At 34.8% G+C, this 20,941-nt stretch overlaps 5 protein-coding genes, 1 long non-coding RNA gene and 1 other non-coding gene across 7 annotated transcripts; 3 read left to right on the top strand and 4 right to left on the bottom strand.

Moving 5' to 3' along the window:
* Positions 1 to 1,555: 1,555 nt before the first annotated feature.
* On the bottom strand, positions 1,556 to 6,637 carry LOC121122606 (uncharacterized). Its single transcript, XM_040717636.2, has 9 exons — positions 6,259 to 6,637; positions 5,438 to 6,199; positions 5,321 to 5,371; positions 5,163 to 5,258; positions 4,902 to 5,093; positions 4,583 to 4,838; positions 3,914 to 4,526; positions 2,079 to 2,357; positions 1,556 to 1,925 (listed from the first exon to the last, which is right to left on the bottom strand). The coding sequence occupies exons 1-9, from the start codon at positions 6,485 to 6,487 to the stop codon at positions 1,671 to 1,673; spliced, it is 2,733 nt and encodes a 910-aa protein (XP_040573570.1). The 5' UTR covers positions 6,488 to 6,637; the 3' UTR covers positions 1,556 to 1,670.
* LOC121122607 (putative protein N-methyltransferase FAM86B1) lies at positions 2,263 to 5,166 on the top strand. Its single transcript, XM_040717637.2, has 3 exons — positions 2,263 to 2,693; positions 2,746 to 3,080; positions 3,155 to 5,166. Exons 1-3 carry the CDS (start codon positions 2,537 to 2,539, stop codon positions 3,812 to 3,814), a joined length of 1,152 nt encoding a protein of 383 aa, XP_040573571.1. The 5' UTR covers positions 2,263 to 2,536; the 3' UTR covers positions 3,815 to 5,166.
* A 614-nt stretch (positions 6,638 to 7,251) lies between the features above and the next one.
* Positions 7,252 to 7,323, bottom strand: TRNAA-UGC (transfer RNA alanine (anticodon UGC)). The gene has a single exon. It is a non-coding gene; the product is annotated as a tRNA-Ala (tRNA).
* Positions 7,324 to 8,168: 845 nt separating this feature from the next.
* LOC139906106 (uncharacterized) lies at positions 8,169 to 10,882 on the top strand. Its single transcript, XR_011781367.1, has 3 exons — positions 8,169 to 8,702; positions 8,803 to 9,623; positions 9,799 to 10,882. It is a non-coding gene; the product is annotated as an uncharacterized lncRNA (long non-coding RNA).
* A 3,156-nt stretch (positions 10,883 to 14,038) lies between these two features.
* Suv3 (Suv3 helicase) lies at positions 14,039 to 17,444 on the bottom strand. Its single transcript, XM_040718621.2, has 4 exons — positions 16,312 to 17,444; positions 15,722 to 16,247; positions 14,533 to 15,507; positions 14,039 to 14,467 (listed from the first exon to the last, which is right to left on the bottom strand). The coding sequence occupies exons 1-4, from the start codon at positions 16,749 to 16,751 to the stop codon at positions 14,138 to 14,140; spliced, it is 2,271 nt and encodes a 756-aa protein (XP_040574555.1). The 5' UTR covers positions 16,752 to 17,444; the 3' UTR covers positions 14,039 to 14,137.
* LOC121123496 (cobalamin trafficking protein CblD) lies at positions 17,411 to 18,666 on the top strand. The gene is made up of 2 exons (XM_040718620.2): positions 17,411 to 18,016; positions 18,073 to 18,666. The coding sequence occupies exons 1-2, from the start codon at positions 17,632 to 17,634 to the stop codon at positions 18,573 to 18,575; spliced, it is 888 nt and encodes a 295-aa protein (XP_040574554.1). The 5' UTR covers positions 17,411 to 17,631; the 3' UTR covers positions 18,576 to 18,666.
* On the bottom strand, positions 18,658 to 20,683 carry cactin (cactin, spliceosome C complex subunit). The gene has a single exon (XM_040718619.2). The coding sequence runs from the start codon at positions 20,681 to 20,683 to the stop codon at positions 18,764 to 18,766; it is 1,920 nt and encodes a 639-aa protein (XP_040574553.1). The 3' UTR covers positions 18,658 to 18,763.
* Positions 20,684 to 20,941: the final 258 nt, after the last annotated feature.

The following is a 20,941-nucleotide window of genomic DNA, read 5'->3' on the forward strand; positions in this document are numbered from 1 at the left end:
ATTGAGTCTTTGTGGAATCAAGTTGATGCGTAATCTAGTTATTTTCAACACTCCAAGAGATATCTTTCCCATCTATCTCCCAGAGTATATGTGGTGAAAGAAATTCTCAAGGATAAAGTTTTTGATCACATTTTGCATCATATTATTGAGCTATATCCACTATAAGTGTCTGTACGAGTAAAGTGATTGAAGAGAAAACAAAGATTAGTAACTATTGCTTCTCTGAACCTCTGATAACACTATCCAACAAAATCACACTTATTTTTATCCACAAGAACAGCATATGCTCAACTTAGTACAGTTTGATCCCTTGATTCCAAATATGGCCTTATTTTTTCTCTCATAGCCTCGTGGCCTTCAGGAAAGGCCATACATTTTTTGTTATTTTTGGCTATTTTTAAGGTTCAAAGCTGTTTTCATCGAATTCTTCAGAGATGTTCATGTGAAAAATTGTCTTTTTCTTTGGGGGGAAGGGGATTTGATATGGAATGAATCAGTTGTAAATAAAAATGGTTGATGTACTAATTAATTAAGTCATTATAAGACTTGTATTTAATAATCTTGTTTTATTTCTTTTGTTTTAGGTAAAATTTTTATCCAAGAGTTAAAAGTAGAGGAAACTCTTTGGATTTGGATTGAAAATTATTCACAAATGGGGTGGGGCGGTAAAACGTAGACTGTTAATTAATGTTAATTTTCTCATTAATATAGGAAGGTTTAATGATTAATTTTTGACACTCTGGTTCAGCCATCCTTTGTGCATCAACAAACTATACTAAACATTTCGTCATCTCGACATGACGAGTGAGCAATTCTGATCTCTTAGATGCTGAAGTTAAAGTGACAAGGATTATGGACATTGTGAAGTGTTCCAGGAGCTTAGTTTTCAAGGTGGCCAAGATGAACAATCATGGAGTAGATTTCCCCGGGAAGCAGGAAGTGGAGTGCAATATTTAATGAGGGATTCAGAGTTCCACTCCAACTTGGAGAAGATCAAGGATGAGCCGACCAAATCGATGAATCACCTCAACAACGACTTCTCTGTGTCCTAGGACCACCTGGAGGGCCGTGAAAGGCGACATGGGATTATCATCATACACGAGGATCCCACGCCACCTTCTGATAGAGGTCATGAAGGCCAGAAGGCTCGAGAGTCAGTGTTTTGTTAGCCATGCCTGTATTGTATAGAAAGTTATGTTAAATTAAGCATTTAGCCTTTTTGCAATTTGAGCAAACATTCATCCTTGAAGATGCAATTATACTTTCTGAGTAATTCTCCATGTAAACTTAAACTATATTTACGTCATTCATATTTAATTTAATTTGGAGAAAGCTCGAAAACAATGTCTTTTGACAGTAGGTATTTGATAAATCTTAAGAATTAAATGAAATAAAAAATAACTAAGTTTCCCCTCCTTTGCATAACATATTATTCTATTTCACTTCATAGAAGATACTCGTAGGCCGTGTCCCTATTATCTACTTAGTAAATATTTCATTATTTGGACTTTTTCAATCATTATTAAAATTATACCACCGCAAGAGATCCGGAGTATGAAAGGTAAACTCGTTTATTTGAGCGTATAGAATCTAACAAAAAATATAATTCCTTTAATACACAAAATAATAAATAAATAGTTTTATTAATGTACAAAATCTCTCAAAAGGAATCATGATTTTTCATTCTCAGCGATTGATGATGACAATGAATTCAGAGTAGTGGTAGATAGAACCTCCTCTTCTTCCAGAAGAGGATTCGAGGGTTTGATAATTGGTGTTTTGTGATGTTTCTTCTTATGTCTAAGAAGATTATCCTGTGCCTTGAATTTAATACCACAAATATTACACATGAAAAGCTTCACATCCGAGTGGACGGTCATGTGATACTTTAACTTGTATTTATTGCTCAGTTTCTTACCACACACCTAACAAAATAAAATTTGAATAAATGTATATATAAATATATTTTTGTCATTTTTCTCATGTTAGAAGTTTCTAAAAAAATGACATTCAAGAGTTTATATGATTAATAGTAGATAATTAATTTGTTATTTTGAAAACCAAATGATGATCATTACTTCACATTTATATTCAGGTTTTTGATCTCCATGACGATGTGAGGACTGAACATGATTAAGCAAGGCTTTTTTCCAATAGTATGATTTATCACATTCAGAACAATTGAATTTTTTATTGTTGTGGACTAATTCATGGTTTTTGCGATCCATTTCAAAGGAAAATACTTTTTTACACACCCGACAGGTGAGTTTATTATTCGTTTCCTCCGAGAGTTTATTCGTTTCTTCATCATGGAAATGTCGAACGTGAATGAAGAGATAGCGCTTAAGTAGGAATTTCTGAAACATACAAAATCAACATATTATTGCTACACTAAACATATTTTATGTTTGAAGTGTGAACAAGAGCGGCCTCCCATATTTGCAAAAAAAAAAAAAGGAGGCGTACTAAATTGCCAAGACATTTTACAACTTAAAGAAAGTCCATTTTGAAATGTAATTCATCCTAAACACAAATCATGAGTATATCTATTGAAGATCGTAAAAAAGTCATCATTCATACATTTCAAAATGGATACTTTGGACATGTTATATTAGAAAAATCTCTTTGGAGTGACTTGGAAGAATATATTTGTAACTATGCAGCCAGCATTAAAGGAGAAACGTCTTTACAAGGTATATTACTATATAAAATATATTTGGACTTTAGGATTTCTTTGAATCCTAGATGAAATGGAGAAGCTACATAAAAACATATGGGACTTTGTGAACGAACATGAACTTAGTAAATATCCTGTAGCTCAAGAACATAAGATAAAAGTTCAAGCATGGTTAAATAATATTCTTGGATTAGGGGTATTAGAACATCCCTTGAATGATTTCAAAAATGACCATACGGAGGAAGAGTTTATATTTAAAACATATGAAAGATGCTATGGAGAGTACGTTACTCTGTTGGAAGAGAATAAGTCCATATTTGGACATGGTACAACGGGACTAACATCATGGCAAGGGGCTCTAATGCTCACAGATTGGTTCGTAATAAACAATAAAATTCTTAAGGTATGATAGATTGTACTTTAATTTTATATCCTCCCTTCCTCTAAAAAACAATAAAAATGTCTTTTTTTTTATAGGGTAAGCGGATAATTGAATTAGGATCAGGAGTAGGACTCCTTGGAATTCATCTTCTTAAAACCTGTCCAGATATCCTTGAATACACGTTCACAGATACTCATCACAACGTTCTCAATTTCCTTAATTATAATATTCATCTAAATTTGACGCAAACTCCAAGTTACAAGGATTCATACGCATCCATCATGAAAAATGGACCTCCGACGATCATAACTCCTTCAAATAACAACTCCCTTATAGCATATTATAGAATACAAAAAGACAACCCGGAGAAAGACTCAGTTAGTCTAAGGAAATTGGATTGGAACACAGGACTTCCAAAATATAATCTAAGAGAATTCGATGTTATCCTCGGATCCGATATTGTATACGAACGATCTCTTATTCCTCCATTAGTAGGAGTACTCAAGACAGCTATGGACATAGATCCAAAACGAAGGGCCTACATTGCCTGTACAGAGAGGAGTCAAACTACCTTGGATATTTTCGAAACTGAGATTTTGAATAATGGTTTGAGATATGAAATCCTATACAAAGGTATGTATTCTCCAAGAGAAAATATTTTAAACTCAGATGTCCAGCATCAACGAACAAGGATCTATGAAATACAAAGTGTCAGCTCACTTCCAGCTGATGAAAATCAATCAAGAACACTTTGATTCGCACATGCTTACACTTTGGCGGTCCTCCAAGATGTGCTAAAGTAACACACATAAGCAAAAACACCAATGCCAAAAAGTAATATAACTCATTTGTACCTTATGACAGACGGGGCAAGATGACTTCATTTGACAATCGATTTTCTCATCAGGATGAAATTCATTGATATGGGACTCAACATCTTTAAGATTCGAAAATGAAAATGTCTTCTTGTTACTTTCTGGATGCGGCTTATGACAAATAACTCTCTCTCCCGTATTTTCTAATCCATCACATTGATGATCCTCTAGTACTTTAGAGTTTTCAAATACTTTGAAGCACAGTTGACACCAAGTAGGGGGCTTATCGATATGCTTATTTGTGTGATGATTGAGATACAGTTTCTTCTTGAGGAAGGTAAGGGGACAATAGCGACAACGATACCGTATTTCCTTCTGATGATGTAATAAAACATGAGCCAATAGATTTCTTTTCCAGCCAAAAGTCTTTCCACAGTCCTCACAACTCGCTTGATGGTCATTAGAACTCTCAGCAGACCGATGATCTATAGCTAAATGTTGTTCTAGAGCCCAACGTTTTCGAAAAGTTTTTCCACATTCGATACAAGTGCAAGAACTTTGTTCTATATGAAAATTCCCATGTTTTTCAAAAGCCTTTTGACTTGAAAACGATTGATTGCAAAGGGAGCACTTATAGACGGATTTATTTTTCCTAAAAAAAAGAAGTTTAAGGATAAATAATCTACACCACACTTGACTAGGTCTTACTTATCATCCAACTTATTAGAGCCTTTCTTTTCCTTTTTTCGACGACGTTTCAGCGCAGAAACACCGTCAACTGATCTTCGACTACTACCTGCTAAAATTGGGCTGTCACCAGACTCTGGTTGAGTAGAGCTCGATACCTCATCATTAATCTTATCGAACGGAGAAACAGAAGAAGATTTATTCATCATGAATGAATTTCTCATTTCAGTGAGAGCTTCCGCCGTAAAATTGAGCGTCACTGAGCCGTTGGAAGCTCCTAAGAAAATAATAAAACTTATAGTCTGATCTTTATTTGCTAATTATAACGATTATAACTCACCCGGTATAGACAAACGAATGCTTTTACCATTACTTGCTATAGAATCTAAATTGACACGGATTTCATCGGACTCACTCTCCTCAATTTCTTTCTCCGTACTTTCAAGTTCAACGTTTTGAGATAGAGATTCAACTTTATCAAACTGATCATCATCAGAAGGAAGAAGTTCCGGAGGGTTTTTTATCCTTGGTGCTGTCAAAAATGTATTTGATATTATAATGATGTTTAAAATAAAATAAAAAACAATTATATATTTTTTACCTTCTTCTAGCAAAGTGCTTTGATTTTTTGACTTAGGGGAGGCTAAGGTTACATTTTCGAACTCATCGTCCGTTGATTTATTTTTTTCTTTAGGAGCTATAATTTGCGATAAAATAATAGAGAATATATTTGTTTCCCTTAAATATGAAACGCATTACCTTGGATTCTTCCATCCTCTAGAATAAGAGACTCGTTTTTCTCTTTCGGAGCTTAGATGAAACGAGAGAGAGAGATAGCATTAATTCATTTTAAACGATCACATTAATTGGTTATACCTTCTTCTCTATCTTTATTATCTAGAGCTGGAGGAGATAGTGGTTTACTAGGTTGATCATGACGATCAAGTGGGGTTAGTGGTTCGCTTACATTGTCAACAGACATTAGGTTCCTGTCAGGTAGTAGGGGAACAGATCGAGAAGAGAGATCTCCATTACTCTCTGGAAGCAATTTGCCAAAGCCAGAGGAATCGAAAGGCAGGCTGTTACTACTTTTGATTGAAGACTCGTCATATGCCTCAATACTATCCACAAAGGAATGGGAAGTTGTATTGTTCTGTAAATGAGGCATAAAAGCGTTTTCAATGTCATCGATTTGATGAAGATTGTTGAGCTGTTGTAGGAAGGAGGGATCCAGGCTCTCAAGCACATTAGTATTGTTACTCCTGTTTGCAAAAGATGTAGTGGAACAACGGGGACTTGCAAGGGAAAAGAAGGATACTGAAGAAGAAGAGCGCTGCTTTTGAAGTGATTCCTGATGATCGTCGAAAGACTGAAAGGTAGAGCCTGGTTTGACTGTGAAAGATTGAGAGTATGAGGGATCTGGGGTAGCAGATAGACTTCGCTTGATACGTTTAAGGAGATGAATAAGTGTAGGAATGCCTAGGACTTGAGCGATGAGAAGAAGAGACTCAATCCGCTCAGGGGAAATCTCCACCGTTCCAACGCAGTAAAGTATACCAATGATGAGTTGAACATCTTCATAAGTTAGATCCAGGCCATTAGGTGATAATTCCCTATCCAAGTCAACCACATTGATGGCTAGAATCACAAGTAAGAGTAAGAACAAAAGAAAAAGATCTTCTACAAAATTAACTCACCTGGATTATGCTTGAATAGATCCGAAAAAAACTTGGACGATGCTGCGAGAACCACTTTATGAGCTCGGAGAACTTGATTTCGACAAGCAAGACTGACATCTGCAAATGTGGCCGTGTTCAAATATCCAGCCAATGAGCCAAAGACTGCAGACTTCTGCTCGGCTTCGAACATGTTGATGATCCAGTCCGTCGTTGAGGACGAACATGGCTCCAAAGCCGTCGATGACATTTTTGTAAAATACGTCAATTATGAATCAGTACTTACGGGCAGCAAACGTAATTCATTTGTTACTCGGGATCATAGGAATCAAGTCCATTTTTTAAAATATAATATTAAAAGTTAATATAATTATATTAAATAATAATGACTAAAGTAATTAATAATTATGTATTATAAATATAAAATAAAATGTTTCTGTGTTTGTTTATTTACATCCTTTTTTAAAAACATGACGTAATAGAACTGTTAGCAGTGACGTAAAAGTCCTATTAACCCCTTCCCTTTTTATTTATTATGACGATATTATTTATGAAATGAATTTCTATTTTTATTTTATATTAATCTATTTTTCGTCTTCGAATGTTTGCATTCGTGTACATCCTACATATTTTGACATTCAAATCAAATCGATTAACAAAATAATCACTCATTTATTTCATATTTACGCATATTAATAATGATTATTATAGCTTACTTAGATACTCAAAATCGTGGCATTGAAAAAATAGTACATGATAATTTTAAGAAATGACAGACTTTTTCCAAAAGTAATGAAAATCTTGTCAATTTCTTTCTTCCAGAGCTATTCATAATTTGGTTAATTATAATATTTATACCGATTAATTAGGTTTTTAAGTCCTATTACGAAGAGAAAATTTAAAGTATACTTAATTGATTGAAATATTATAACCTAGTATGAACTTATCAATAATATGGATCTCGTTAAAAAATGGTTTAACAAAGTAATAATTATTTAAAACTTTAAAAAAAATTGGAGATGCCGGGGATCGAACCCGGGGCCTTTCACATGCAAAGCGAACGCGCTACCACTGCGCTACATCCCCGTTAGTATAAAATCATAAATTTTACTATATTAAATTTATAACTATAATCCAACTTATTGAATCAAGAAATTGAAAAAATAATAATCCGATTGAGCATACTCCCTGTTAAAATTATTATTTTGCATATATTTCACTTTAAATATACAAATTTATTTAAGATGAAAGGCCAGTAATAGAAATTATAAATTATTTGCATACTCAAAGTCTGAGAATGGTTTTAAATGTCATAACTTTGTGCTCAGATCTATAAGTGTAAGTTCTTGTCTGGACTCGGAGTAGAATTGAGAATCGACATCGAGTCATTCCTACCCAGATGTCCTTGCTATATACGGAGGGAGATTTGTGTGTGTTTGTTTGATCTCACGTCTGCTTACAACCATTCTAATAAAATTTCATGACACCTGAGCTGTTCTTCTCGCAGCCATTCTTCAAATTGTCAGGGTTACCACATTCACTTGTGGATTCTTTAATTTTTACGTAATAGCAGGAGGAGAAAACGGGAGTTAAACATAATATACAACTGAATTAAGATCCTTGTTAATATCAGCTGCTTGTTTTAGGATTTTGGAGGGAGAAAATGAACTACTTTTATAAAGAGGAGAACGTTCTACATTTAGAATAACATTATTGCAGAGAAAATACTATAATTATATTCAAATTCATTTATTATTATGGAGTTTAAGTCAATTTACACCAAATATCGGCAATAATTCTTCTTTTAGAGGGAGATGTTAACACACCACACTCATTAAATAATGAACAAAATAGAAGAAAGAGCACGTCATAGAGAAAGAAATGTACAGAGGTGACTCAGGTATATATAATCAGGTATGTTCTTCTGAAATGTTTTTGATTTGTTATTGAAAAGAGCAAGTGACATCTGACATCATTGGATTTAAAATAATTGATAACAGATGTCGATGAACAATTTCAAAATACAATTAATATTTATATTATCATCATTTACTTTGAAAGTCTAGCTTCTACGATTTTCCTAATAATTTCAAAATGAACACTCCGAAGAGAAATATTTTACCTTTGTGCTGTGTCAATCTGCTACTTCCCTCATGTGAACTCCGGTGAAGGTTATTCTTACCATAGATTTTCCAAAGACAAGGACTTTCACGCAAAATTGATCCAAGCTTGTCATAGACAAGACCCATTCAATCCCGAAACTCCAGAGTTTGTTCTAGACATTTTGAGGAAGATTGCTTTCAGAGAAATCTAAAGGCCGAACTCATGTCGAACTATGGAAGGACTTCTAGTAGCAAGGTTCGGAAAACTTTGAAATCAAAAGTTTTTCCTACTTTATATTTGGTTCCTGAAAGCTCTATTCGAGATGCGGAGACAGAGAAATCAAATATTAAAAGGACAAAAAGGTACTTGATAGAATAAATAACTCTATGCGTAAGAAATTAAGCAGATCTATTTTATACATATTCATGACCATACTTATATTTATCCTCGGCTCTCCTCCAGGAAAACAAAAAACAAAATGTCTCCTTTAGGACTATTGAAGAGCATGTAATACCACAGCAAAACATAGATGTGTCATTACAGACAGATATGTATAATGAACAGCTTCTGCATTGGGGAAGGAAAAGAAAAGACTTCTCATGAAAATGAATAGACTTGAAAAAAAAAATATATATATTTCTCTTCAAAGAGTCAGTTTGACCAAAAATGCATCAAAAAGAAGTGAATGTAAAACCTCTAAATGTAAATTAAGTAAAATATTCTTACCAAGTCAAGTCAATGTTCTAATGAATGAGAATGTTAACGCCATACCTAAATACGACAGTGATGAAAATCCTGTGTATAATGGGCATGTTAAAAAAAGAAACTGAAAATCTACATTGTAATCCTGCCAATTTGAGGAACGTTTTGTAAGAGATAAGCTACAATCGGATCTGACAAAGAACGAGAGGGAGAAGGAAATAAACAAGGACATTGGCAAGAATGCCTCCGATGTCGATCCAAATTCAAGGAATTATAAGGGTTATTATGAGCACACACGAATGCGTAATCAGGATTTGAGTATAATTGAATCTATATTGGAAAGGAACTCAGGAATTAAATAATAATAACAACTGCTAAAGAAAAGAAAATTCCTTGTTTATATTACCAATTCAAAAAAAACAAAAAAAACGAGCCAGCTAAAAAATTCACAGGATTTACATTACTAAACATAGGTCTTAATTCAGTGTTAAATCCATAAGTCTCGTTCTCGACTTCTCCTCGTGCTCTTGCAAAGATCCATCTCTATCTATGACGGAGCTTATACATCTATAAAAACTCAGGTAAAGTACGAACCTATAGTTTTATAAAGTTCACAACGAAATTACCGGCCACGGTTATAAACATAGATGGCACCACAGTAAAGATTTTTTTGTTTTTTGATATAAAATATAAGTATATGCTCCCCTTCTATCGCTACTTACTCAACAAATTAAATTATTTTCGTCTTTTTTTCAGCTAACGTTTCTTGATGAGCTGAGCTACAACTCTGTGTAAATTATTTTTTGTTTAAATAACTTTAACACATTAAGGTTTAATTTCCAAACATCTCCGGTAAGCGACAGGCATGAATGAAAAAAAAATCATTTAAGCTTTTGTCTATTAACTATCAAAATCTTATAAATTTATCAGATGAAATATTCGTTATAGGACTTGTAAAATTCGATTCTTAACAAAATATTTAGTTATTTGTCTACGGGACAAAAGGAATATATTTATCGATGGCGACGAATATTTTATTTTGTGATTTACGAATCTATGTAAGACAAATTTGATAGTAAATAGCTTTAATACATTGAAAATGGACTAAATAAAGTTCATATTTAAAAAAAGGTTAATTTCAGTCTACTTTCGGACATTTTCTCTCAACTACAGCCAGGATCCAGTAAATTTTTGGATTTTATCTATCAAGTGGCAAAATTTCATACAATTTTAATATCTGATATAGACATTATTGGAATGGTGAAATTTTGTTTCCTAACTTCAATAACTGATGCATGTAATAACTAATTCATAAAGTCAAATATCACACAATCAAATTCCAATCAATTTAATAAAAAGGCACTAATTTTAAAGCTTTACATATTGATAAACTTATATCAATGTGTTAATGAATTTTCGATCTTACAAACACGCCTACTTTTACAATTTCTATTATTGGTGGTTGGTTGATTAGACATTTTAGGTCTTTAACGTATGTTGGTACGAAATCAATCATAAATATACGATCTAAAAAAGATATTTCTATGTGTAACACTTAAATTTAATCAATAACGTAATCTTCAGCTTATTTTTCATAAGGGGTCAAATAAAAGATGACGTAATCGATTAGTTGTAAAGGAATTATTTTACATTAGAAATTAATGTCAGAATGGAAGGTTCGGGCCAAGGGCGTTTTGGACTAAAAAAAAATGAGGTTCAGATGGTGGTCTTTCGGGCTCGGGCCTATACCGAATATACATTAACTAATTTCTGTTGTGTTGGGTTGAAATGTTTGTAAAGATAAAACCAATAAAAATAATAAAAGGAAAAATAGCTGTTGCATGTGCTCTTACCTCTTTCTTTTATTATTATTATTTAATCGGTCATCATGGTGTCAACTTATCCCTCTAAAGTATGCATTATTGCCTGTCTTTGGTGTAAATTGATTTGAAAAGGTATAGTAAAATAAATATGTAGTAATTTAAATATAATTACAATATTTTCCGAACGTTAATGTTATTTTAAATGGAGAAGGTTCCCCTTCTTATGACAGTAATTCATTTTCCCCCTCAAAAAAACAACAACATAAAACAGGCAGTTGATAGACGATAGACACTAGCGCCCTCAAGGAATCAATAATTAAATGTTTAAATTTAACATATTCATATATTTTCCCATAAAATGAGTGCCATTTTCTTTTTAATATCGATACTAAAATGTTCGATATTATAACATTCCGAGTTCAAATATAAATAATAAAAACATAAGGGATAACAAAGATATTAAAATAGAAAGATCCAGATTCAAATTTATATTTCTGTTTACTATGGGGTAGATGTTAAGTAATCCATGCTTTGACCTAGAATGCATGGTAAAATATACATATGGTAATTTCAATATAATTAAAATATTGAATAACTGTGGTTATTATTGAATAAAAAGTTAAATAGCATAATATTATTAAGTATCAGAAATCCTACATTTTTGTGCAAAAAAATTGTCAATATTGGAAAAACTTTGTTCTTAAATGACGCTCCGACGCTTGGAGTAAAAAAAAAGTAACATACGTTTAGAGCAGTGTTCCAAGGGACTTACAAGCCAAAAATCAAATCAATCCATTTTGGAGTCTATCAGATACAGATATCATATACAAAAATAAACTTTTGAATCTTCCTCCTCCGTTTTTTCTGCCCAGCAACAGTTTTTGTTCTTCACTATTAAAAGTTAGGAGGGAAGGGAAGATTCCATTAGCCAGTTAATTCGTCTTGGATGGACACTTATGTGAATTCAATCTGTTCGGCAGTACTTTTCAGGTAGTAACATGAAGGTGAGATTGCATTAGCCAGTTAATTCGTCTTCGATTGCATGAACCCTGTGTATTCAATCTGTTCAATAATTTTTCAGATGAAGGTTAGTTTATTGACATCACATCACACTTTTCTTATCGTCCCCCATGCGTCCGTGGAACGTGCATGCTTATACTAGTAAGTTACAAAAATAAATAGGGTTAATAGGTAGTGATGCATTTTGGCATGTTAAGAAAAGAAACCGTTGACATGGTAACCCAGACAATTTAAGTATGTTTTGGAAGAGGAGCAGCTTTGCTTTCATGACGTTTCATTCGATCTGCTACAAGCAGCTGTATCGAGGGGAAAAAAGAAATAAACAAGAGCATAGGCAGTAATTACTCCGATGTCGATCCTCAATTCTACTCTGAGTCTAACAAGGATTATAATTATAACTCTGCAAGAGGATCTTGGGGTTACTCTCCGTCTTTTAGGAGTATATACGCATGTTCAATCCGGTTTTGTATATAATTGTATGTAGTAAAAAAAGGAAGTTACTCCTCAGGAATTAACTTCAATAGTGATAACAGCTAAGGAAAAGAAAATTAATTCTTTAGATTGCCAACTCCAAAAAAATGGGTAAGTTAAAAAATTCGACCCATTTTCATCAGTATTAAAAGACGTGAAAGTCTCCATGGAATTATAAACTAAAATTATGTTCTCTAAACATGTTAAGTATTCAATCACATTCCTTTGCCTGACCACTTAATACAAGTTTGGCTGTTTTTGCGTCTGGGCGTTCTTGCGTTTCTTGGTCATAATGAGTAAGACTTGAGAGTTTAAATTAAAGGATTTGTTCGGGGAAATGGTATCAATCCCCCTGATAAAAGACAAGACAAACTGAAAAAGTGATCGCTTAGTGCATGTGACCAGGTTTTAAGGCGGGTTTCTTATTTTGTAGCGATTTAAAAAAAATGGGTATTACCACATAGTGCGGTGACTTAAAAGAGGCTGCAATTAGACTAGACTTGAATGATATTTTTTTAAGGAAATAACTACATGGTTGATCTTATCTAGTGGTACACATTTTACTATTTTCAATCCGGAATGACATGTGTACAAAATCACGGAGGAGGACAACAAGACATCTGATCTCTGAAGCAAGCTGAGACGATTGGAAAAAGCAAAGAGGATTCTAAATTTCCTCAAGGCCAAAAATTCGGGCTAAGTTTTGCTCTTTTCTGATGATTTCTTTTTTACTGTTGATGCTATTGTGAATTAGCAGAACACCCGCTACATCACAACTGAACATCCAGACAATTTCTCAGCTTCAGTTAGAAATGTCTTCGGAACAAAAAAGCCAACCGTAACCATGGTCTTGGGCGTTGTGGAGTCATTTTTGTTGAGAGGAAGGAGGAGCTCAATGTTGATATTTGCATCGAACTTCTGATTAAGTAAGCCGAGAAAAGTTTGGGGGACAACTTTTTTCTCACTCCAGACGGAGCTCCTTGTTATCCCGCCGTTCAGATCCAGACCTTCTCGAGAGTCAGCTTTCCAGAATTTAACATGTGGCCACCCTCCTCTCCAGAAGCGTCTGGAGGAGAGGGTGTGTGTTATTCCTTGCAGGTGTCCAGGCTTCATGAAGGAGTGGACCAAGCTCTAGTCTGACAACATATTCAAGGTCTGCAAGTGATTGAGGCCTCGTATTGAGGTTATTATTAGAGCTGAGGGCTCACATATTAAATAAAAGTTGTACCGGGCACTATTTTCAGATAATTTTGTTAAATAATATCCCCAAAAAATCCCCTCGTTAAATTTTGCTATATATACATAAAAAAAATTTATATGTCCCAGAACTAGATAAGATTAAAGGAATCAAGGGTCCTTCAGATAAGATCAACCCTGCATAACAAGGGTTATATTATGCAAAAATGTAATACTATACGTTTATATTGACAAGCCCCAAATTCAATGGATTTGGGTCTATGTAGTCGTGGGAACATTCATTTTTACCGCAAAATTCCTTTCACGTTTTTTCCTCGCAGTTCAAAAATGAGGGACGAACCATAATAGGCTGAATACTGATCTGGTCGAAGCCTGCATATAACTAAAATATTTATTATTATATTAATGAATGATGTTACATTATGATTGAATATCTAAGTAACCGTATGTTTCATTCAAGTAATGCCCCTTAAATCAACCTTATGTGAGTTAAGACAGAATGAAAATGAACTTTATTAGGTTTTGAAAACAAGGAAATATCAAATTATTATTAGTAATAATCATAAGCTCATGATAGAAATGAATTATTTTCTTTTTTTCTTCATAGATGCATCCGACTCCCATTCGTTCTTGAGGGATTTAAGTAAATTTGGAGTTAAAAGACCTTGTGAAACAAGCTCATCGGAAAGCTTCCTTTCCATGGAAGACTTAGCATTTTGAACTTTTTGATTTTGAAAGTTGTTCCTTCGCTGTTTGGCCACAAAATCATCTTCTTCAAGTGCTCGATTGATGTGAGATGAAACTTCAGTCTCTGCATTACGAAGCAGACGCACTATATCAGAAACGCCTTCTTCTATTACTCGGTCAAGTTCTTCTTGTACAGAACGAATTATTTCAGCATCGGGAAACATTTCCTATAATATAATTGGAATAATGTTCCTTTACATTAAAAACAATTGATTGATTATAATAATCTTACCGGGAATCGATAGAAAAGCCATAGATACGTATCAAACACATCATGAATAGCTTCAAGATGAACCAACTCTAAAATAGTTTTTGGAGGAGAAATGGGCCATCCAATTTGATGACAAAGCCAATCAAATGTGATAACTTCACCCTGACTAAATTGACGAGTATATTTGAGAAACATTGTACACACAAAAGGCATTCGACGATTAATGGGTGCACAACAAAATGTATACATGGCCTTTAATGGAAGTTTAATATGTCCAATCATATCAGCCAAGAACTTAAAATCATCCAGATTACATAAACTATAGAGACCCTCATCTACTTCTGCCAAAGAAATAAAGATATCTACTATATTAGAAAGTGTTGCGTGGGGCAAATGATAGGCGTACATTTCGATTTGTTCGAATGTAGGATGAAGGCCAGCCTGAAGAAGTTCCGGAGGATTTTGCACCATTAATTCCTTGAGAACTTTTAGTTCTTCTTCTCTAAAAGTTGTTACATATCCCGTTTCCCATTGTGTATTAAATCTTCCAGCACGCCCAGCAATTTGAAGTGTTTGAGAGACAGAGATCGTGTCCATTTCTTTGTCTCCATTTTCTAAAAGTTGTATCTTTGTCATGGAATAAAAAATGATACGACGGATATTGAGATTTAGGCCCATGCCTATGGCATCTGTCGATACAAGAACCTTGCAAGGGTCATTTGCGTCGTTAAACTTTGCTGCCATAGCAAGCTTTGTACTCGGAGGAAGAGACCCATAAATAACAGCAGAATCTATACCCATTTGTTCCAAGTCTCTAGACACTCGATAAATGTCTTGTTTTGAAAAACAAACAATACAGTCTCCAGGAAGAACATTGTCGAGTTTATCTAGTGCTTTATCTTCAACAACAAGATCCGTAAGCCGCTTATAGTTTCGTACTTCAACTTCTTCCCCAGTGCTGATCATTAATTCTCTAACTAAATCAATGGCTGCAGCCTGAAAGAGTTCATAGTTTATAACAATGGCTCTCTTAATTAACTTTAAAACCGGGGAGGGAGGAGAGTATGTGTTAACAAATTACGGGCCCTAGATTATTTTCAAACTTTACTGCCCTTTACAAAATAATAGAATAACTATCTTTAAAAAAAATATTTATATTAAACAACACTCAAACCGAAAATGAATGAGTTAATGTAAATTTAGGATTTACCTCACCACAAACATGAATCTCTTCAGCCGGAACCCCTAAAATTGCCCTTGTCCAGGCCCATCCTCTCTGTAAATCTTTGAGCATTTGAATTTCATCAATCACCGCTACTTCGACAACCTGACTTAAACTTGTCATTTCAACCGTACAGGCAACATGCGAAGAAAGGTTCTCCTCAGAATCCGCAAAACGTCTTTCTTCTCCAGTTACAAGATCACATGGAGTACCATTATCATTTGCCTTATTACAAACTTCGACCGCAAGGAGTTTAAGTGGACCACAGTACACGCCTGACTTTGCAGAAAATAATCGCTGAAGAGCATGATAGGTTTTGCCAGAATTAGTGGGACCCGCATGGAAAATGATTTTTCTGTTAATATTACGAGCCTCTGGATACCATTTTGTGGGGTCTGTGAGGTCTCCAATGTTTTTTAAATCCCCGATGCACTCTAAATGAGGAAATACTTTTCTTGCATGCTTGAGGAAAAATGGAAATAAGTCCTCTACTGTGTAACCCTTGAGTATGTCACTAGAAAGGAAGACATAATATTAAATTTCGATATATTTTGTAAATGATGAGTAGAATGCATCACCTCAGAAGTATGTAGAGATCAGGAGGAAGTTTGTCAATCTCCAAGCAGTATTTACGAAAGGAAACGTAGGCTTGATGATACAAATAATCGTCTAGGCCATGCTCATTACTCAGCTCTTTAATTTCCGGCTTTAAATAAAACTTGTTCAATTCCTTTAAAAGAGCAGGGCGATTGATTTTCCCAGCAATTTCCTCCCCAATCCGACCATGTTCTCCACTTTGGGGGGACACATGCACAGGTTTAAATACTGATGAGGGTTCCTTATTAGTATTAATCATGGATAAGAGGGAGCTTCGTTGTCCATCTTTATTAGAGGAGTAGGAGCATCGTTGGAAGAAGCCGGAGCTCCATCGACTACGATGAAACGATATCACGCGGAACATTTTGATTAATTTAATGACGTCACAGTAGAGATTGAGCAATATTTTGTTTTGTCCCATGACGGCATAGTTTTTTTTATTTTCTTACTAGCTAGTAGTTAGCCATGGATTCAGAAATTCATGGGTAGGACAATAAGTCATTAAATTTACTGTGACTGTACATTGAAAAATTCGATAGAACCTCACAAATGACGATGTATACATTTTTTTATGATTAATAACATTGAATTTCTTTCATAAATATCTATATGTATTAAAATTCCATTAACATACAAATTAAGTACATGTTTAAAAATCCCCATCATTTGCCATTGATGATGAGAGATATAAAATGTAGAAAATATACTTTTACTAATTCATAAAGCTTTTTGTTTCATTTTTTATCCACAATAAGACAAGAGTCTTAATTAAGGATTTATACATATCTGTACGTATTAGGAAATATTTTAATATTTTCGGCCTTTCACATAATTAAGGAGAATTCTGAAGATTTTATAACACAGCGGTTATCAAACCTTATACAGTCGGAGCGCACTTTCAGTACCACGGATACTTGCTGGCGCACTATATACAAAATAATCCATTTAATATTATGGTAATGAAATGCTATGAAGTCTATTTATTCGAATGTTAATGAGAAACACTGCTTAGCATAGGTATTTGAACTGAGCATAATAGATATTAGAGGAATGCTTCAGAGCGCACCTGATATGGGGCGCACCAAGTTTTGACAGTTGTCAGCTACACTGCCAAAACTAGAAAGCTTTTTAATTTTTGTTAAGTTTGATTGAAAGGTTGCATGTAGTATATTTGCAAAATAAAATTCGTAATCATTGTGAAATCTGACGTATTAAAACAAACAAGTGTCGTAATTGACTGGACTGAAACATTATTAATAATATTAAAATTTACTAAGAAACTAGAAAGTAAAAATCTAGAAATGTCGTTTGTATCATATTCGCTAAAGGATATGGCCTCAATAAGAAGAGGATTTTGCAGTGGATTGAGTCGAATGCGCTGGCGAAATGAGACACCTTCTGGAGGATTAACTGAAATGTACGTGTATTCTCCAGAGTCAGAAACTGTTTGGCCTGACCCAAAACTCAGTGTTTTCTCAGATGTGGACCCCAGATTTCCCCTGCCTGGTTTTGTAGGGCCCTCTCAAGATAAGAAAGATAGCTCAAAGAATGAGAAAAACCCTTCAGATGAGCTCCTTTACTCTTTTACGAATAAGGAAGTTCAAACACAAACACTTTCATCTGCGAAGGATTTTATTCAGTATACAAAGGGATCTGAGTCTTATTTGTGCAAGAATATTATTTCAGGTACTTTGGAATCATATACACATATATACACATGACAATACTATTTCTTTTAACAGAGTTCCCTGAATTGCCGGGGATCCGTACTCTTAAATTTGAGTTTCATGAGGCTCCAACTCTCCTCAAAAGTCACGTTCAGCCCATGTTTCCTCATATAAATGAGCTAAGTCCAATGAGTGTTATCTCCCTCTCTCAAAAGACAAATGCAGACATGTCCAAATGGAGCGATGCAACAGAGGAGGAACGAGAAGTCCTCACAGAACATTTTCTTGAGATTGCAAAGGAAGTTTGTGCTCGAATCAAGGATCAAGGCTACTGGGCAGATTTCATTCATCCTTCATTCGGAACTCCTTACTACGCCAAACCTAAAGGATCCCTTACTTTTTACGAAACAGACGAAAAGTTTCGTTTATTAGGATTTCGTATTGAGGATCTGGGTTGTTGTAAAGTTCTTGTCCACAAAGACTTTGGGAAGCACGTTTTTGTGGGAGTGATTTTCACAAATGCACACCCCTCTCAAGGTGTTGTTCAAGACATGTTTCAAGATTTGAAAATGAACTAATACATTTCAATTGTTGTCAAAGTTAGATAGGTTTTTGAGCATAGTATTCATGACCATAATTTCTTAATAATACATTAATATATATCTGGAATATTTTTATATCTATTTTCAAAAGACATTACAACAATAATGCAAAATATAATATTGATAGAGATATTTGTAAAAAGAAAAGAACAGTGCTTTTCTTTTTATCTCCTGTATCGAAGTCTTTTAAAGTGAAACCAAAGTTGGAAAATGTTATTGTGGAACTGACACTTGAAACCCCTTTTGTACCCATATTCCCATTCTCTATTAACGATCTTAAATGCTATATCTTCATATGGGGGTCCAACATGAATTCGAAGTATACAAAAGTCTCTGTTTTCTGCGCATGGTCTAAGGGTGTAGGATGGAGTTCCGGATTTGTCTATCAGATCAGGATAAAATATATTAAACTTGTAGCCTTGAACGATTTTTGGTGGAGGATTATCCACATCGTAGTGAGTTTGGTTATATTTATTCCACTCGAAACCAGTGTGCACCCTATTAAAGTACCGGGGTTTACGTGGTCGATATTTATCCGACCACTCATAAGTTTGTTCAAGGGCGCTCTCCACTGAGAAACTTGCTTCATCATCCTTCATTCCTTTTTTAGCCTCTCTTTCAAGTGCCCTTTCCTCAGCACTCATTGCAGACTCGACTCTTACTCCCTTAAGAGCCTTTGCTTGATATGATTTTCGTCTATTAGCGTCTTCTTCTTCAGATATCACGATAGCTCCAAGCTCCAGCTCATCCTCATTCCTGTAATGAGGACTGTAATTACCCTTTTCATATTCCTCAAGAGCAGGGTTGAGCATTTCACTTTCGACATCTCGACTTGGTCCAGGTTCTTCGTCAAGCTCAGGAGAAGATTCCTTGTTCTTATCCAACTTTTTAATATGGTCATTTGCTTGCTCTGCTTTAAGAACTTCAAGTTTATTTTTAAGATTATCATCATGGCGCTCTTTTAGTCTTGCACGAGCCAGATGGGCTTTCAGTTGACCCAGTAGTGTTTCCCAGTAGCCCACATCAATACCTTCTCCCACACCAGACAATTTTACTTCTATACTTTCCTGAAGTAGTTGAAGTTCCTTGGAAGTTTTGTCTTTGAATATGTTGTTAACTTCATGGGTAACAGACTTGTGTATCCCTTGACGGCGGGACTCTACTTCGTCCATTTTACGAAGTTTATAGAGTTCATCATGGACAATGGTAGTTATGTCAGCCCAAAAGTCTTTATTCTTTTGTAGGTCGATTTCCACATATATTTTAATGTCTGCGAGCAAGTCTTCGAGATCAATGAGGGTAAGACCATTGAGATAAGTATATGGTTCATGCATAAGAATGGCGTCGCATTCATTCTCTTCCGAAGTGATATACTTTGCTAAAAGATCGATGGGCTTAGCTCTTCCATCTTGAATACGTATTTGAGATCGAGTTCGTGCTTGTTTCAAGTGAAACTCATCTTCATCCTGCCGCCATTTCACAAATTTATCATTTTCCTTTGAGCGTTCCTGAAGTTCAAGAAGAGTCTGTCTTTCTTCTCGTTCTCTCTCCCGCTCCAGTCGAGCCTTTTTCACTTTTTCCAACTCCTGGCGCGTTTCTTCCACTTTGAGGCGTTGGAGTTTGGAATAATCCTTTTCAGATAGAGATTCCAACCCTTCTTTCTTGAGCTTGGCATCCCAACGGAAATTTTCAGTGAGTTGAGAGTCTCCAAATGGATTGTCTTCATTTGTGTATCGAACCTCATCATTCCATCCCATTTCCACATTCATTTTTCGATTCTTACTCTCTTTCTTAAGGAGTCGTCGAGCCCTTTTCTCTTCAGGCGTTTCTCGTGCTTTCATGGACTCTTTCTCACGACGTTTTCTCTTCTTCAGCTCCATCCTTTCCTTCTCCAGTCGCAGGAGCAAATCTGTTGAGGAGTCCGTGTCGGAACTTGACTCATGACGTCGTCTCCGAGACTTTTTCTTTTGGCTTTTACGATGTCGATGGTCATCATCGCTTGAAGAGGATGAGGAAGTTGAAGGGGATCGGTGTCGACGCTTCTTCGAGGATTTCTTTTTTTTCTTTTTCTCACTCCGACCCATCTCTTTGGCTAAATATTAATATAATAATTAATTTTCAGACTCAACCATTAATCAATCTTAGGTCAAGAGTTTTGTGTCGTTAGTAATTGTTGTTTGTTTGATGACGACCAACATTCGTTCATAATATGACGTCATTTTTACAAATCTGCCATCTACCGTTAAATTAAACAACTTTAAATAAGTACTCCCAATCATGCAGGAATGCCGATTCGATTCCTTAAAGAGCTCTAGATTTGAGCTCTTTCATCAATGCAGAAA

Source organism: Lepeophtheirus salmonis, chromosome 8 (assembly GCF_016086655.4).
Source record: "Lepeophtheirus salmonis chromosome 8, UVic_Lsal_1.4, whole genome shotgun sequence".
In the NCBI taxonomy this organism is placed as follows: domain Eukaryota; kingdom Metazoa; phylum Arthropoda; class Copepoda; order Siphonostomatoida; family Caligidae; genus Lepeophtheirus; species Lepeophtheirus salmonis.

Coding starts and splice junctions, on each gene's coding strand:
- LOC121122607 (XM_040717637.2), top strand. CDS start 2,537: ATGAGTATATCTATTGAAGATCGTAAAAAAGTCATCATTCATACATTT. Junction 2,694..2,745: donor AGGAGAAACGTCTTTACAAG/GTATATTACTAT, acceptor TTTGAATCCTAG/ATGAAATGGAGAAGCTACAT. Junction 3,081..3,154: donor TAAACAATAAAATTCTTAAG/GTATGATAGATT, acceptor TTTTTTTTATAG/GGTAAGCGGATAATTGAATT.
- LOC121122606 (XM_040717636.2), bottom strand. CDS start 6,487: ATGTCATCGACGGCTTTGGAGCCATGTTCGTCCTCAACGACGGACTGG. Junction 5,372..5,437: donor TAATAAAGATAGAGAAGAAG/GTATAACCAATT, acceptor GTTTCATCTAAG/CTCCGAAAGAGAAAAACGAG. Junction 2,358..3,913: donor CTTGCCCCGTCTGTCATAAG/GTACAAATGAGT, acceptor TGTATGTTTCAG/AAATTCCTACTTAAGCGCTA.
- Suv3 (XM_040718621.2), bottom strand. CDS start 16,751: ATGGGACAAAACAAAATATTGCTCAATCTCTACTGTGACGTCATTAAA. Junction 16,248..16,311: donor GATCTCTACATACTTCTGAG/GTGATGCATTCT, acceptor CTTCCTTTCTAG/TGACATACTCAAGGGTTACA. Junction 14,468..14,532: donor GGCTTTTCTATCGATTCCCG/GTAAGATTATTA, acceptor ATTATATTATAG/GAAATGTTTCCCGATGCTGA.
- LOC121123496 (XM_040718620.2), top strand. CDS start 17,632: ATGTCGTTTGTATCATATTCGCTAAAGGATATGGCCTCAATAAGAAGA. Junction 18,017..18,072: donor GTGCAAGAATATTATTTCAG/GTACTTTGGAAT, acceptor TTCTTTTAACAG/AGTTCCCTGAATTGCCGGGG.
- cactin (XM_040718619.2), bottom strand. CDS start 20,683: ATGGGTCGGAGTGAGAAAAAGAAAAAAAAGAAATCCTCGAAGAAGCGT.